Source organism: Perissodus microlepis, chromosome 11 (assembly GCF_051167445.1).
Source record: "Perissodus microlepis isolate ML-2025 ecotype Zambia chromosome 11, ASM5116744v1, whole genome shotgun sequence".
Taxonomy (NCBI): domain Eukaryota; kingdom Metazoa; phylum Chordata; class Actinopteri; order Cichliformes; family Cichlidae; genus Perissodus; species Perissodus microlepis.
The window spans coordinates 29,429,241-29,444,450 of NC_140471.1; the positions used below are offsets into that span (position 1 = coordinate 29,429,241).

General features: G+C 38.1%; 3 protein-coding genes across 4 annotated transcripts; 2 read left to right on the forward strand and 1 right to left on the reverse strand.

Annotated features, from left to right (window-relative positions):
- LOC146378158 (protein S100-A12-like) lies at positions 1–1,146 on the forward strand. 2 transcript variants are annotated; one of them, XM_084944193.1, is made up of 3 exons: positions 1–90; positions 545–698; positions 807–1,146. In XM_084944193.1, the coding sequence occupies exons 2-3, from the start codon at positions 558–560 to the stop codon at positions 942–944; spliced, it is 279 nt and encodes a 92-aa protein (XP_084800319.1). In that variant the 5' UTR covers positions 1–90; positions 545–557; the 3' UTR covers positions 945–1,146. The 2 variants fall into 2 exon arrangements, with proteins under 2 accessions (XP_084800319.1, XP_084800320.1); XM_084944194.1 differs by having other exon boundaries at positions 36–90; positions 548–698.
- A 4,337-nt stretch (positions 1,147–5,483) lies between these two features.
- On the forward strand, positions 5,484–8,251 carry LOC146378159 (uncharacterized). The gene is made up of 4 exons (XM_084943954.1): positions 5,484–5,930; positions 6,064–6,131; positions 6,209–6,391; positions 6,625–8,251. Exons 1-4 carry the CDS (start codon positions 5,770–5,772, stop codon positions 6,792–6,794), a joined length of 582 nt encoding a protein of 193 aa, XP_084800080.1. The 5' UTR covers positions 5,484–5,769; the 3' UTR covers positions 6,795–8,251.
- Positions 8,252–8,967: 716 nt separating this feature from the next.
- On the reverse strand, positions 8,968–15,054 carry mettl25b (methyltransferase like 25B). Its single transcript, XM_084943950.1, has 8 exons — positions 14,727–15,054; positions 13,440–13,558; positions 12,683–12,899; positions 12,536–12,598; positions 12,184–12,321; positions 10,485–11,299; positions 9,430–9,614; positions 8,968–9,342 (listed from the first exon to the last, which is right to left on the reverse strand). The coding sequence occupies exons 1-8, from the start codon at positions 14,826–14,828 to the stop codon at positions 9,254–9,256; spliced, it is 1,728 nt and encodes a 575-aa protein (XP_084800076.1). The 5' UTR covers positions 14,829–15,054; the 3' UTR covers positions 8,968–9,253.
- Between the last annotated feature and the right edge of the window lie 156 nt (positions 15,055–15,210).

Sequence of the window (15,210 nt, forward strand, 5' to 3'; positions counted from 1 at the left end):
CTCATTCTTATCTCCCTCTATAAAAACAGTGAGATGCCCTTGAACATTATATCTTCAAATCCGCAGATTTTCTTCAACATCTTTGCAGAGGTGAGTACATCATTTTGAGATAATATATGACACTTTAGATCAACAGATTACTAATTAAAAGTTTTAAAAGTTAACATTTAGTCATGCCCAGTAATGCTTATCACTGGGGATGAGGGTTACTTCTCTATTCAGCCAGTAAAATAAATTCAATGTGAAGAAAAGTTTACCTTCAAAGATATTCAGAACAAAATTACAGACTTGTGTTTAGGTGTAAATGTTAATACTGAAACTATCGTTCACTCTCCTTGTGTTTTGCTTTTCTTATTTTTTTTGTTTTCACAATATTGTTGAATATATAGTATTATTTATGTGCTGTGTGGATATCCTTTGAAAAAATATGGCATAAATGGAGTTTAATGTAAATCATTTTTGTATCAGTTACAAATAGTTACAAATAATTTAAACACAGGCACATTCAAATGTGTCTAACCTCACTTCCCTTGGACTTTCTCAGTAGGACATTTGCCATGGAAACACAAATGAGCAAACTGGAAGAGGCAATGGAAGAAGTTCTTGACATATTTAAACAGAACTGCACACGGAGCAAAACAATGATGAAAAAAGATCTGAAGAGAACCCTGAGAGCAGAGCTGGTTAATTGGCTGCAGGTACAACTCATTCTCTTTGTATATCCACCATAAATCCAAATCTAGTCATGATGTGAAAAATATACTTATCAGTCCTTGAGTCTTCATTGTGCCACCATTGTTTTTCAGAACTGCAAGGATAAGACAGAACGTGACAACATCTTGAGGGAGCTGGATGAAAACCCACACGACTGTGTGAACTTTGAGGAGTTTGTTTACTATGTGACTCGACTGATGATGTGCGGTCATTACTTCTTACAAAAATAGACTGTTACTCTCAGCTTGTTTCTAACACAGGAATTGGAATTGAAGATCTTAGCTTGACTGTGTTCAGCAGAAAATATCGTCCTCTCAACCCAGTTAATATCATTTTTTTGTCATTACAGCAACTCTTTCACCTTTGTACTGATTGATAACATAAATGTGAATTTATTAAAACTCTCAGAGTTTATATAGTTGTGGATTTAAATCTGGTTGGTGTGTCTTTTTTTTTTAAATCATGTTGATGTAACGAGTCTCTGAAATGTTTTCTACTGTGTGTTTTATAACAAATCAGTGCTGTTGCTGATCAAAAGAGGTGCTATGACACTGGATTAAGAAGAGGATTAGGGTAAAACCTCAAACAAATATTTAATAAATATTATAATATTGATAAAAGCTCGTCTAATGATCCTGAGACTGAAGGCTCAGTGGAATTTGGGCTTAAACTTGTTTTAAGTATATGCTCTGTCAATGCACTAATTGTCAATTTAAATGTAACTTTAAATTATTACAGTTTTTGTAGTTACCTTTCGGTTTTACCAAAAGAGAAGTGTACTTGTAATGAATATGTTTATAATATATTTTGTTGCACTTAATAGAACTCTCTATACTTTCCATTTTATGAGCACAACCACCTGCACTAAAAATGTCATTGCGGTCCAATTTAGCCCATAAGTAAAAGGGTATAAATAATGAATGAATTATATGTGGTTTGCCTCTCAATCTCATTGTGCTAAGCACAGATCATGGATCTGTACGACTCCACCAATGGAGTTTGTACAAACAAAACTGATTTAGGAACAATGCCAAGACCACATGTGAAACTTCAACACAAAATGAGAGCCAAACTGGTCTCAGAGCAGCAGTCTTACATCGTAGAGATTAAGAGCTATAGAAGAACAACATGTGGTTATGATTATGTGCTTTATTGGTCTCTTGGGGGGGTGGGGGTGGGGGGGTGGAGAATGTGCTGCATAAAAATGCTGTAATAAATTAGATTTTGAGCTGAAATATACATACACACAACATATAATAACTGTTGACATACTTTACAAAAACAGCTGTGTGTCTCTGGGTCTATGGGATTTTTATTTTGAGAAGTGCACGCTGCTTTACCGTTAAGAGAATTAGTTGATTGTCTCTTGCAATATGAACCAAAAAACGAGATCAGCGCAAAAAATTATGTGAAAAAAAGATTTTGATGGAACGAATATAATTCTGTTATAACAAAAACAACAAAATAAAAAAACAAAATAAACCACATAGGTGATCATATTTGGCGTTTCACACAAACCCTCACAAATTATAGCTTTAACTTCCATGACAGGTTTGGTGGGACAAAGCTTCTTAAAGTACTGAATGAAAATAACATATTTGATGATTAAGCATCCATCAAGACATATAAAAGCAGTGCTTTGACAGTTTGCGAGTCTGGAGCATTGATGTTTGTGTTGTGACAGTGCCAAGGAGGAAAAACCTCAACAACGACCTTGAATTGCATAAACCTCGAAAGTGTTATAAGGTTCATCGTTCTGCAGATTGTTCAGAAGAACAAGATTTTATTCACCAAAACCTTCATGACAGTTTTCAGTCTTCCCAGGAGAATTCAAAAAATAGGTCAAATTGTGCAGTGCTAAAGGAGCGGCAAAAAACTCAAGAGCTACATCTCAGACAGGTTTTAGGAGACATGCTTAATGTTCACGACAGCACAATCAGAAAAAGACTGAACAATTATGGTTTGTTTGGTAGAATTGCCAGAAAAAGACTGTTTCTCTCTGAAATATGGCAGCACAGTTTTGGTTTGCAAAGCTGCAACTTAGAACACCATAAGACCTCTGGAACAATGGTCTTTTGGACAGACGAGACCAAAGTAGAGATGTTTGGCCAGTGCCATATTTGGAGAAAATCATTGCATATCAATGAAAACACCTCATACCTGCCCTCGTCTGCCACATAAAAACTATGCTTGCCCTCCTTCACAACATTAATTCCTGTCATGTTTTTTTTTTTTATATTTTTCTTGCTGTTTGGTGGCTCCATCACTTGTCTCTCACTTGTTTTCAACATAAAATCTACAACAGAATGTTTTAAAAAAAAAAGATTTAAAAAAATCAAATAGTTGCAATCGTGGTTAAGTCAAAGTTTAGACCTGAACCTAAATGAAATGCTGTGGCAGAACCTAGAATGAATAAACCTCAGTGAAACAAATAAATGTTGTAAAGAACAGCAGGACAAAATTCCTCTACAATGATGTTGGAGATGGATAAAGCCATACAGAAAACCAGTACTTCCAGTTATTGCTGCTAAAGGTGGTTCTGCAAGTGGTTGAAGCTAACACTGTGTTTTGTTGGCCTGTGATTGTGTCAGATTATAGTTACACGATAAAACAATGTACTGACATTACAGAATGTGTATTTTGAAAAGAAAAACACAATCGGTATGGATGATATGTGTAGTATATAAGACTAAAGTGATACAGACTTAATGTGTAATTTTACAAAAGCTGTACAAAAAAACCAACCAAACAGCTTTAGGATAGCACATGTTATATCTGTGAGCTTTGAGCACTTTAGTCAGTAAGGCTGGAAAGGATAGTCATAGTAGGGTTTTTTGAAGCCAATCCTTAGGAGGATATCTCTGTGGCTTCAACACAGGGGAATCTGAGAGATTCCGGCTGTCACTTCCGGTGGACAGCTGGAATGCTGCACAATATTATAACAACATTGTGTTTCTGTTGGACACAGTATAGTTACACAACTACAGAAAATAAATGAGTTTGTTCTGGAAGAGAAGGGGAGCGACTTTTGGAGATAACACAGCACTAAGAACACAGAAAGATTTTACCCCTGTGACCCGATTGTATTGAAAGACCTCAGTAAATCTCCAGAGTGCATCACTTTGTCATGACGCATAAAGACTGACACCAGAGTTCTGGAACAATGGGTTATAGTTTCAATTATTAAATACTCAAGTTAAAAAACATCAGCAGGGAAAAGTTCTGAATGCCTTTAAGAAGACGTGTGGAAAGATGATTGGACTACACCAGTGATGTCGCAATGAGCTTGACAGCATGGGAAAGTGGAAGTGATGTGGCATAAATAAGCCACCAACACATGGGAAGCAGACAGATGTGTGACTACAAATCTTCCTTATTGAACTTAAAGATAAGCTTTATATAAATAAAATTGATTTGAAATCAAATATAATAAATAGGATATAATATAAAGTATTACAGTGAACGCAATGTAAACATGTGCAGCAGTAATAGCCATTCAACAATGATGGGAAACATTTTTCTTTTTTTTAATTAGTTTTACTTTTGGTATTATATGCACAATTTTCCAATAATACAGTTTGGCATTGTATCAACATTGCATTTTTAATTAGCACACTTAATGTACTTCTAATAAAGCAAACTAAAAAATGATTAATGCTATTTTCAGTTGGGTACTTTCACTGTGACTCTGAGCTGTGGGTAGTGAAAGCAGCAGCAGGAATGTGCTTCCTCTCAAATGTCCTATTTGCCTTCTGCTTTTCTGAACTGAGCTTAACTGCCAAGATTTCTTCTGCATGCTGTTTTCCAGGAGAGGGAAAAAATTGAATTCTTTCACCAGGTATCCAGTTGTCCTGTTTTGTAGTGTTGTGTGTTACTCCATCCTTGAAACAATAAAGAAACAGACTTCCAGTCGGTCCATGATGCTGTTACACGTGTGGGTTCTCATTTGCTAAAACACAGAATAAAGGCAAACTCTCCTGTCTAAACTTATACAGTTGCAGCTGTCACATACTATCTCACTTAAAGTGGCCCTATGGAAGAGAAGGCTTCCTTGTTCACCTAGTTTCAGTATACTGTATACACTTCTCTCTGTACCAACACCATATGCATTGGCTGACTTTGACAATATGTCCATATTTGAAAATCAGCAGATTTGCAGATGAGTCGACATTCTTACTTTCAGCTATGGTGGCCATGAGGACTGATCTGAAGGGCAGCTGGTCTCTCCCTTAGATATAGGGTGAAGGACAGAGCCACACAGGAAAAGCTTAGAAGCCAGTTGAAGTGGTTTGGGAGTCAGGCAAGGATGCCTCCTAGATTTGATTGGGATTACAATCATTTATACTTTAAACTGCATTGCAATACAAAATTACATTCACACTGTTGAATAGAGGGTATTTTTCCACTGAACAAGGTCAAGCTAAGATCTTCCCCATTTTCAGTTTCTGTTCTCCCCTGATGTACCAGACTGTCTCTTAGCTTTGACCTATAGGTCAAGCTTACACAAGCATAATCAGAGATTTCAGTTACCTATTCCAGTATGCAGGATATAACAACCAGTGATGGGAATAATGGCGTTACTTTTTTCAGTAACGAGTAATCCAACTTATTACTATTCCTATCGTAACAACGCTGTTACAGTTACTAACAAGAAAATGCGGTCCGTTACTATTTTTCAACAAACAAACGGTTGAAGCTGTGTTCAGCTGGTTCAGCATCTTATATCAGTTGCACGGAAGTAGCTGTAAGTAATCTGGACGGATACAGCTTTAAGCAGCTGCGCGCGCTCCCGCGGACGGTAATCACGATCACTGTCTAGCACAACACCTGGGGTCCGTTCTTCGTACCTCGCTTACTACATCCAAGATCAAATGACACATCCAAGATCAAATCATCGCGCCAACTTTGAGCTCGCTATTCCGGTTCTCCGAACACACCTGTTGTTGACGATTAGTACAGCTGGATGAAGTAATGTGAGATCACTGGGTGGCTTAAAAGGGGCTACGCATCGATAGTAGAAACATTGATCGGCAACCCTTTGATTGGTCGGCGAAAATGTCGAAGGAGCGCGCTCAGTATTTTTCGGCAGCAGAGCAAGAACTCTTGATTGAGGGATTTCAGGAGTTTCAGAGTTTAATTAAAACACAAGGGAACACTGCAAAGGCTGCAAAAGCAAGGAGAGAGGGCTGGCAGAAAGTTGCTGACAAATTAAACTTGTAAGTAATTTATTATATTATATTATATTACATTATATCATATTATATTATATTATATTATATTATATTATATTATATTATATTATATTATATCATATTATATTATATTACATTATATCCTCTTTCACATTAGAGCCACAACAGGACCCACTAGAACATGGGAACAAGTAAAAGTGAAATATAAGAATATTCTACAGAATGGTAATATTTATCACTTATATTGCTTTTAGTCTCTTGAAAAGAGACCCTGAAATAATCTGTTTGTTTGTTTATAACAGCAACCAAGAAAAGGGCAGAGCAAAAAAAGACAGGTGGTGGTCCTGCACCCCCTCGTCACACCCCGGCAGAGGAGCTGGCCCTAGGGTTGAATGCCACCAGACCCATTGTTGAGGGCATCCCTGGGGGCAGCTCTTCCTTAGACCAGCAGCCGGGGTGCAGTAGCAGCAGCACCTTCATAACTGGTAAATGAGCTCATAATTCTATTTGTACAATGTAAAATATTTGGTTGTTGCCTTAATTAAAATGCTTGACCTTGCGTGATACAGTATATATGATTTTTTTTCCTGGCAAATGATGACTGGCTTTTTTTTTTTTGATGAGACAGAAAAAGATGCTCAAATAAATTTCAATGAAAAATATGTTTTGTCATGTTTTTAATATTCGAAATTGTGTTGCACAATTCTGTCCCATGCAGCTCTGCCACTAGGTTGGTCCAAGTGCACTGGCTGGAGGTCATCATCAGGCTGCACCTCCACCACAGGAGTCCTCTCCTTTCTGATGGTGGCAATGTTGTGCAGTACGGCACATGCAACAATAATGTCACATGCCCTGTCAGGTGCAACCCTCAGACTTTTCAGACACTGAAATCTTCCCTTTATTTGCCCAAAGGTCATTTCAATGCGTGCCCTTGTCCTGGCTAGAGCTGCATTGTAGCGGGTTTGTGGCCCAGGGTTGGGGTCAGGGAACGGTGTCATGAAGTACTGTCTGCATGCATAACCCCTGTCTCCAAGGAGAATCCCATCGTAGGCCCCTGTGTAATGGAGAAATGCTGTTATGTTAGGCCCAAAATAAGTATGAAATATCAAAATAAGTCTCTTTTTCTTACCACGCTCAAATAATGTGCATAACCCTGACTCTCTGAAAATGTTTGAGTCATGCACTGATCCGGGCCATTTAGCTTCCACATTAAGTAAATAATACCCTCGCGGGAAAATCGATATCTCTCTATGAGCACACTGTCGCGCTGAGCTAAAGGATCCTGTCTATCCCGCAATATACGCTAAATTCTGAAAACTCTCCTTATCAATCTTGCACCTTCCGCAATGGGTTGCTCGTGTACAAACGGACAGGACATGGCTGCGACAGACTTCCCAAATCCACCTTAGCTTTTATAGCCGTGGTCTCTCATCTTGATTACACGAAGTAATTTACTATTACTACTCTAAAATATGAATTACATCTGAAATAATCAAATACATGAAATAGAATGTTTAATAGTACATTTCCCTTTTTTTTAGGAAATGACCCGTATGTATCTGTATGAAATCAATAAAAGAATCAAATACTGCATTATCTTTAGTTACACTGATAATATTTATTTATGGAAAAACAGTGGAAAAATATCGCTGTTGCTTTCGTATAAATGAAGCGGACATACCTGAGTGGCCGCGATCTAATCCTGTTTACATAAAGTAAGCCTGCTCCCAAGCAGGTTTACGCTTACGGATCTGTAGGCTATGACAGCAAGTCCCGGATGAGCTTCGCAGAACCGAACGATCCGAGATCACGCGAAATCGTCAACAATCAAATCCAGCTAACTTACTTAGCGAGGTACGAAGAACGGACCCCTGGAGCTAAGGGGGCAAAACAATGGCATGAGTGCTGCTGTTTGAAAATTGCTTAAGTGCTTGTGTTCATGCTCGGGTGTGGCATCGTAATGTAAACTTCCACTGAACAGTCTAGAACTAGATGAACTTATTTCAGCCTCAATAGTTGAAGACAACAACTCCCTTTGCAGGTGCTGATAATGCCAAGGGCGCGAATAGAGTATCAGCGCTACGATTAAGACAAGGGAGAATCTGACAGATTAGACCTGCTTATTCCATTAAATTAATGGTTATATTTGTGTAAGACAGTTTCAAACTTTCAGCACTGAGCAAAAGTAAAGAATACATATAGAATTAATAAATATAAATTAAATTATAATTTAGTGCAAATCTAATGTAAAGTTAACAAGTAAGAACAGGTATTGCAGGTATTATTTTTTTTGTATATCAAGTTCTACAGAAAAACAAAATTGCTTGCAGGAGGGAAAAAAATCAACAAAGTTGTTCCAAAAAATATCTATATTTCTCATAAAGCCCTCTCCAATTACTACTAATACACCAAAGTAATTACATAATAAATAAATAATAAATATGAGAAAAATTTATATTTTTTCACTGTCTACTATAGAAAAAAACCCAACATTTCTTAGCATTGAGCTATTACAACTTTTTCTGTAATTTTAAACACTTTACAAACGTGACAGATTTGTTTTTGATTTATAGGCGCATTTCTTTTGTCATGTAGAATAACTGAGATATACTGCTGAAATTGCTCTTTTTTAATATTACAATTTTTGCAGGGATTAAATGCATTATGTTTAACTTCTTTATACTTAAAGCAAGAAGAGTTTCTTTGGTTCAGCCTAATTAAGATCAAAGTGGGCTGTATGTTGCCCACAATGTAAAATCAGTTTATTGTCCCTGCTTTATATGGTTGTAAAAATGTTTAGGCCATGTTACTATTTGGTCACCAAGATCAAAGTGATCTTCCAAGAATGGTGACTCTATTTTTGAGATGGTAAGAGGTGATTTTGCAACTTGTTGATCTTTTATCCTGAACATAACCTCTAAAGCAGCTTATTGGCACAATTTCTAGGATTTAACATGTCTTGGTGATGACGATGCCCACATCTATCCTTAATCCCTCCTCATGACCCTGGATTAGATAAGCACAAGAAGATGGATGGATATATTGTTTACACACAGTAAAATATGATGTTCCCTTTCTCCTTTACTAAAAATGGCACAAGAAATAAAATAAATAAAAACAATTCAACAAACCACAAACACAATGTCTGTCTATACAGAAACCAAACCATGCAAAGAAAATTGATACCTAACACATGCATGTCTCTAAGCTGTCATAGAGGCTTTAAGTGATAAACAGTGGTACATGTTGATGTTCAGATGGATTAAAAGCTTAAAACCTTTCTTAATATTCAATATTTAAAATTCCTAAAAACAAAGAGTGGATAAGTGGGAATTCCCCTTTTGTTGTCATTGTCCACAACGCTTCAGAGCCACCAGCACAAAGTTTCTTGGAGAGAAGTTTGGGTTGAAGAGAGGAACAAGCTGACTGTTCACACCTGTAGAGAGACAGTAGAGGTTTGAGATAAATGGCTACACCACGCAATCATAATATTTAAGTCATGTGACAGCATCAATTGTCAAACCATTCTCTTGGAGGTAGATCATCCTATCCAGCAGCACCATTGTCTCCACCACAGGGGCCAGCAGCAGGGACAAGCTGAAGTACACCACCACCCTGCCCTGTTCCTTCAACATGGCCTCCACTCGCCCCAGGTCTAGGGGCAACTCAGGAGGCAGTCCGACCCGAGCCAGACCCAAACGAGCATATCTGGGAGGGATAACAAATGTAGACAAAACAGGACAGGATACTTTAGTCAGAAACTAAAATGATTCTTACAGAACGTAAATTATACATGCAAAAATGACACCAAATCTCTGCCTGTCTTTGTCCAGAACTCCTCCAGGGGCAGAGCAACCAAACACATGTGCCTCTTAAGAGGTTTTTATCTATATCACATATTATGATATCATCCAGTTGCCTAGCCACTACTGAGCAAACAGGGCTAAATTACCAATTCATGGCCTGTATAACACCTTCACTTCACAACGTCACTTTAATTTAACAATAACATGTAATTCACATCCACAAAAGTTGAACTATACAAGATATATATGTCGCCATCATGTTCCTGGCAACCATCTAGTAGCAGGCTAAAATTTTCTAGCCTTCACGGCTTTACTTTTCTTTTTCTTAACTTTTATAATGTCTTCCTATGTTTTTATTTTTCTTGATTATCTTAATTGTACAGCACCTTGGTCAACAGTTGTTGTTTTAAATGTGCTGTATAAAAAATTTTACTTTGCCTTTACAAACCAATATGAGCACAATGTATTACATACATTTCATGACTATAACATCTTATTTATATCCACAAAAGTGGATTTACACTTCATATAGTAAAACATTATAATCATGTCGCCTAGCAACCACCTAGCATTGGGCAAAAATGACCAAATTTTAGCATTTACGCACTGAAAGGCCAAACAATACTATAACATGGGCATGCACTGTTATTATGAATTTAGTGACCCTCCTCCTGTTGTACCAATTATTGCTGCATTTTCAGACAACTGACAAACCATATCAGCTGAAATGAAAGACCTGTGTAAATACCTGATGGATGCAATTTTTACTCACTCTAAAAAAGGTAATAGGTGGGATTTCTTGATGGTCTGGATTCCTGCCCTGCGCAGATCTGGCCTTGTGTCTCTGATGAAGGTCTCAAGCATCGCTCTGTAACAGTGCGACCTGAGCAACTCGCTTTCTTCCCTGAGTCGCCGCACATAGTCCTCAACAGCATGACACGCCCCCTCTCGGGCCTTATAGGACAACTGATGTCCCGACAGCCCTGACACCCAGGAGCTCATCGGGTAGCCAAACTCTGACTGAACTGACTCTTGATCCGGTGTTGGTGGAGCAGGCGGTATGACCAGTCCTGGAGGGGTGGGGTTTTCTTTGGTTGTGATTTTCATGTAACAGCATGCCACTGAGGTGATGCCGCGCACATGCGGGCATTTGACAAAATGGCGGAGGAGGGTGGCACTGAGGTCACCGCAGGCATGGAGACCAGTCAGGACAAAGTTTGGATAGCCTTGCAGGCTGTCTTCCTCAGAGTATACCCCCTCGTGACTGTCAGAGTGGATGCATGAGCAGCATTTTTCATCAACAAATTCCACTCCGGACATCTTTTTTGACTTTTGTTGTTTTGACAGTTCAGACTCTTGAGAATTAGAATCAGAACGAGCATAAGAAGTCTGAACTACATGGAGGCCTCCCTGTTGCACAGAGCCTCGCAGTTTCTTTTTGCTGGGTCCAGATGGAGTTGGGGGACCTTCACTGACATGATCTGCAGCTTTTAGCTGTCCGATGAAAGCCTCCCACGATGCCTTCGGGTTTACCCAACCGGCGATGTGGCGAGGAAAATTTTGTGCTGGAATGTGAGAGGAGCAGTTCTAGGAAGCAAAAGATGTTCATTAATATTTCTGTTGATATGTACTATAGTAGGAGGTAAAATGTCTATACAATGGATTCATTAAATATAATCATAATTAAAACTGTCACTGATTGGTAAATCACAAAATCATCACTATGTTGTTCCCCTAGACTTTAAAGAGCGTTTACGCAAATTTGAGGTCAACATTTCAAACTTAAAGCTTGATCATTAACTGTGTTTTTATCCAGTCTCACTTTTCAGTGAAAAAGCATCCAGAAACCACTACTGTTTGAGACTAGCTAGTGAAGAGAGTATCTAACAGGTAAAGAAGCTCATATTTTTCCAAGAGTTGATAGAGAGGAAACTACAACTTTAAAGAGTGAATAACTGTGCTTACATTTATCAGGTAGAAATAAACAAATTCCAGGTGAATGGCAATGTTGCCCTGCGTCTGCTAAAGGTGGAAAAGCCCACTGTTTGCAAAGGGCTCAACAAATTATCCAGAAGGGTGATATGCCAGTGTTTACACTTTGTATTTGCTGCCCCCAAGTGGCAAAAATGGAAGTGTCAGGCTTAATCTTGCCTTTGAACAGACATCACGGAGGATGCTGACTTTAACTCACACTGCTTTGTCAACTCAACACAGTTCAGTTCTTATTTATAGGTTTGGACTTTTTGGACCCAGAATGCTCTTCTTGACAACAGGCTTTTTATAAAGAGAAAAAACATGGAAAAACTACGTTTGAAAATAGTAAATAATAATTAATAAGGAAGAGTCAATGGTAGAGCATTATACAAAATACTTAAGTATTCTATTAACCTTACAGGACATTTAGAGTTCTCTGAGATCCAAACTTTATTTAGAAACTTATAGGCGTGCAATAATATTAGAAAATCACTAACCTTTTTCTGCTTCTCCTTCTCCAAGGCCCACACCAACTGTCCATCAAACTTGGATGCCATAGTAACCAGGGTTGGATCAGCTTCAATAGCAGTCACAGAAAGTCCAAGTCCAAAGGACAGGAAACGAGTCAGGTGACCCTGGTTAGGCAAAAATGGAACTCAGGGTTTACTGTGGCAAGATTTACTGCTTCATTTTTGATTTCAACTCTTAAAAATTTGCATGAAAATTGATTTTATAGACTTTTACTACAGAACCATGAAATCTAATTCCATTCCCATTAACATTAAACTGCTACCTTAAAAAATGTATTGATGTGCTTATGTGTTAAAATCATGCGACTATGAGTGATACCTGCCCAGAGCCCACATCGACCACTCTGTTGCAATCAGTCTGCTCACAAAGTTGCTTAACCAGCTGCAAATATAAAAATATATATTAAAAACATTCTAAGCAGAAAAGCCAAGACGTGCTAAAGCAGCCACCTGTAAGCATACATACCGTGCCGAGCTTGCGAATCTCATGCTGTTTCTTGGGTTTAACATGCTTCCTGAAAATGTGACCCAGGAGGGAGCTCTGACTGTGATTTTCCAGGAACTCCTTTGGCTTCACTGACCCGCCTACTCTGCATCCTTCACTCCTGCTCTCCCTAGGAAATGCCAGGGCATGGGCTGTGGCACGGAAAGCCAAGAGAGACAGAGGCCACACTGAAGGATATCTGTAATGAGAAAGGTTTTAGGCAATTAATTACCTAATAAGGGGATGTTTTTATTGATATGATATTATATGAAGGGCACAAACCTCTTCAAAGAAGAAAAAAGGAAAAACATTTAGGTAGTAACTCCTATTACAGCTGATTACAAATGAACCTCGAATCACGCTATAGTGAAATGCTTCAGAACATTGTTTACATTTTATACACATTTAAAAAACAAAAAAAAAACCCCAAATGTAATATTAATGCTTTTAAAAGTCAAGAAGAGTCTTGTGAAGCCTTTTCTGAAGGAATTAAAAGCTTTTTAGAACCTGTAGACACTCTGTTTAGACCTTTTCTCATTGTCTAATTTATGCTTACTTTGCCTAAATAAACAAATGAATGTATGAATTAATTCAATTTTGTAAAACAACGCTACCAAACCTTCTGGGCTTTGCTAAAATCAACTTTGCTTTTGGTTCTTTAGTTTTTTTTAGTTTGATTTGGATATCTGCAACCTTGCTTTAAGGATATATAAAGGGCCTAATAACAATCCAGTAGTACCTCCTGTCTTCATGAGTGGCATCCAGCAATAGGTCTGCAATCTGTGGATATGACAGGTCCTGCAACACAGGCTGCCAGCTGCTGGGTAATGTGTGCCACAGATCTTCTGTGAAAAATTCCTGTAGAAGGGATAACAAACTGATAAGAATCCAGCTGTTGCACTGTGTAAATAAGGCTTGATTACAATTCATATACCATACTTTACAGTCATGTGAAAAACTAAGTAAACCCTTACTACTTCCACAGAAATTAGAAGGGTACATAACAGCCACTCAGTGCTAATTAAATGCACTTGATTAACTGATCATCAGCAAGCATGACCACCCTTAATAAAGCAGAGGTTTTGGCAGTTTGCTGGTCTGGAGCATTTAGGTGTAATCTACATTCTTTCGAGGAGTGGACGTCCCAGCAAATTCACTTTGAGGTCGGTGCTTAGAGAAACTCCCAAGAAAACCCAAGAACTACATCTTAGAGTGAGACTACGGGTCTCAGTTAAGATGTTAAATGTTAAAGCTCATGTCAGTATGACAAGAAAAAGACTGAACAAGTATTAACTTGTTTGAAAACGCCACCATGTTCTCAAAAGAACATGGTGGCATGTCTTAATTTTGCAGAATTTGATCTCTACAAAACTGGATCTCTACAAAATTCCTCAATGTCCTTTGGACATATGAATGAAACCAAAGTGGAGATATCTGGCCCTAATGAACAGCACCACATTAGATTATCAGCACAACACACATCATACCAACTACTAAGCACCGTGCTGGAGGGATGATGATTTGGACTTGTTTTGCTGTCACAGGATCTGGGCAGTCATTAGATCGACTATGAACTCGGTATACCAAAGTATTCTACAGCCAACTATCAGATCATCTGTCTGACGGCTGAAGCCTGGGTTAAACTAGGTTATGCGAGGGACTGATGATCTCAAGCCCTCAGCAAATCTACAATAGAATGGCAGAAAAAGAAAAGGATCAATGTGTTCCAATGGTCCAGTCAAAGTCCAGACCTCAACCTGAATGAAATGCTGTGGTAGAGCCTTAAGAGAGTTTTGCATAAAGAAATTCTTGCAAACCCCAGTTTCACTGATCTACTTGTCTCGCAAAGGTAAACAATCACTCGTCACTAGCTGGCACTATTGGCTTTGACATGTACGAAACAAGTAAATAAATGTGCACAATAACATTTAGTTTTAGAGACCTGGTTATTTATTTATGCCAAACGCAACAAAAAACAAAACCACTGGGCAAGCAGCATACTTCAGAAATATCTATCGATACGCACAATTATGTAGGAGTCGGAGAGGTCGCTGTACTGAGACAGAAAGGTGGCGAGTTGCTTGGCTAGTTCCCTCTGCTGCTCCGCTGTGAAACTTGTTGTAAACATCTCGACATCCTGAAGGTAATGCTAACAAGTTAGCTCGTTAACGTCGTTTTATTTTATTTTTCTAGTTAAGACCGAGTGTGTCTGAAATACCAAAACTATTACAACCATCTGCATAAAATAAAATTTTAACGTTAAAAGTATTTCCTTTAAATTTCTGAACTAATAATTGCTTTTAGCCACTAGCTTGTTTCCGTCGCTACCTGCAACTTTCACGTTTTTCGATAGAATCGTGATGCATTTAAGTGCTCGCCGTAATTTTAGACACAAGTGCACAAAAAAAATGTAAAATTAGAATCTTAATTTTAAACTTTAGAAAACAGTCTTCTGCTTGGTTCCTTATATACATCTGATATGGGGTTTTATTAATAACTTATAATAAATC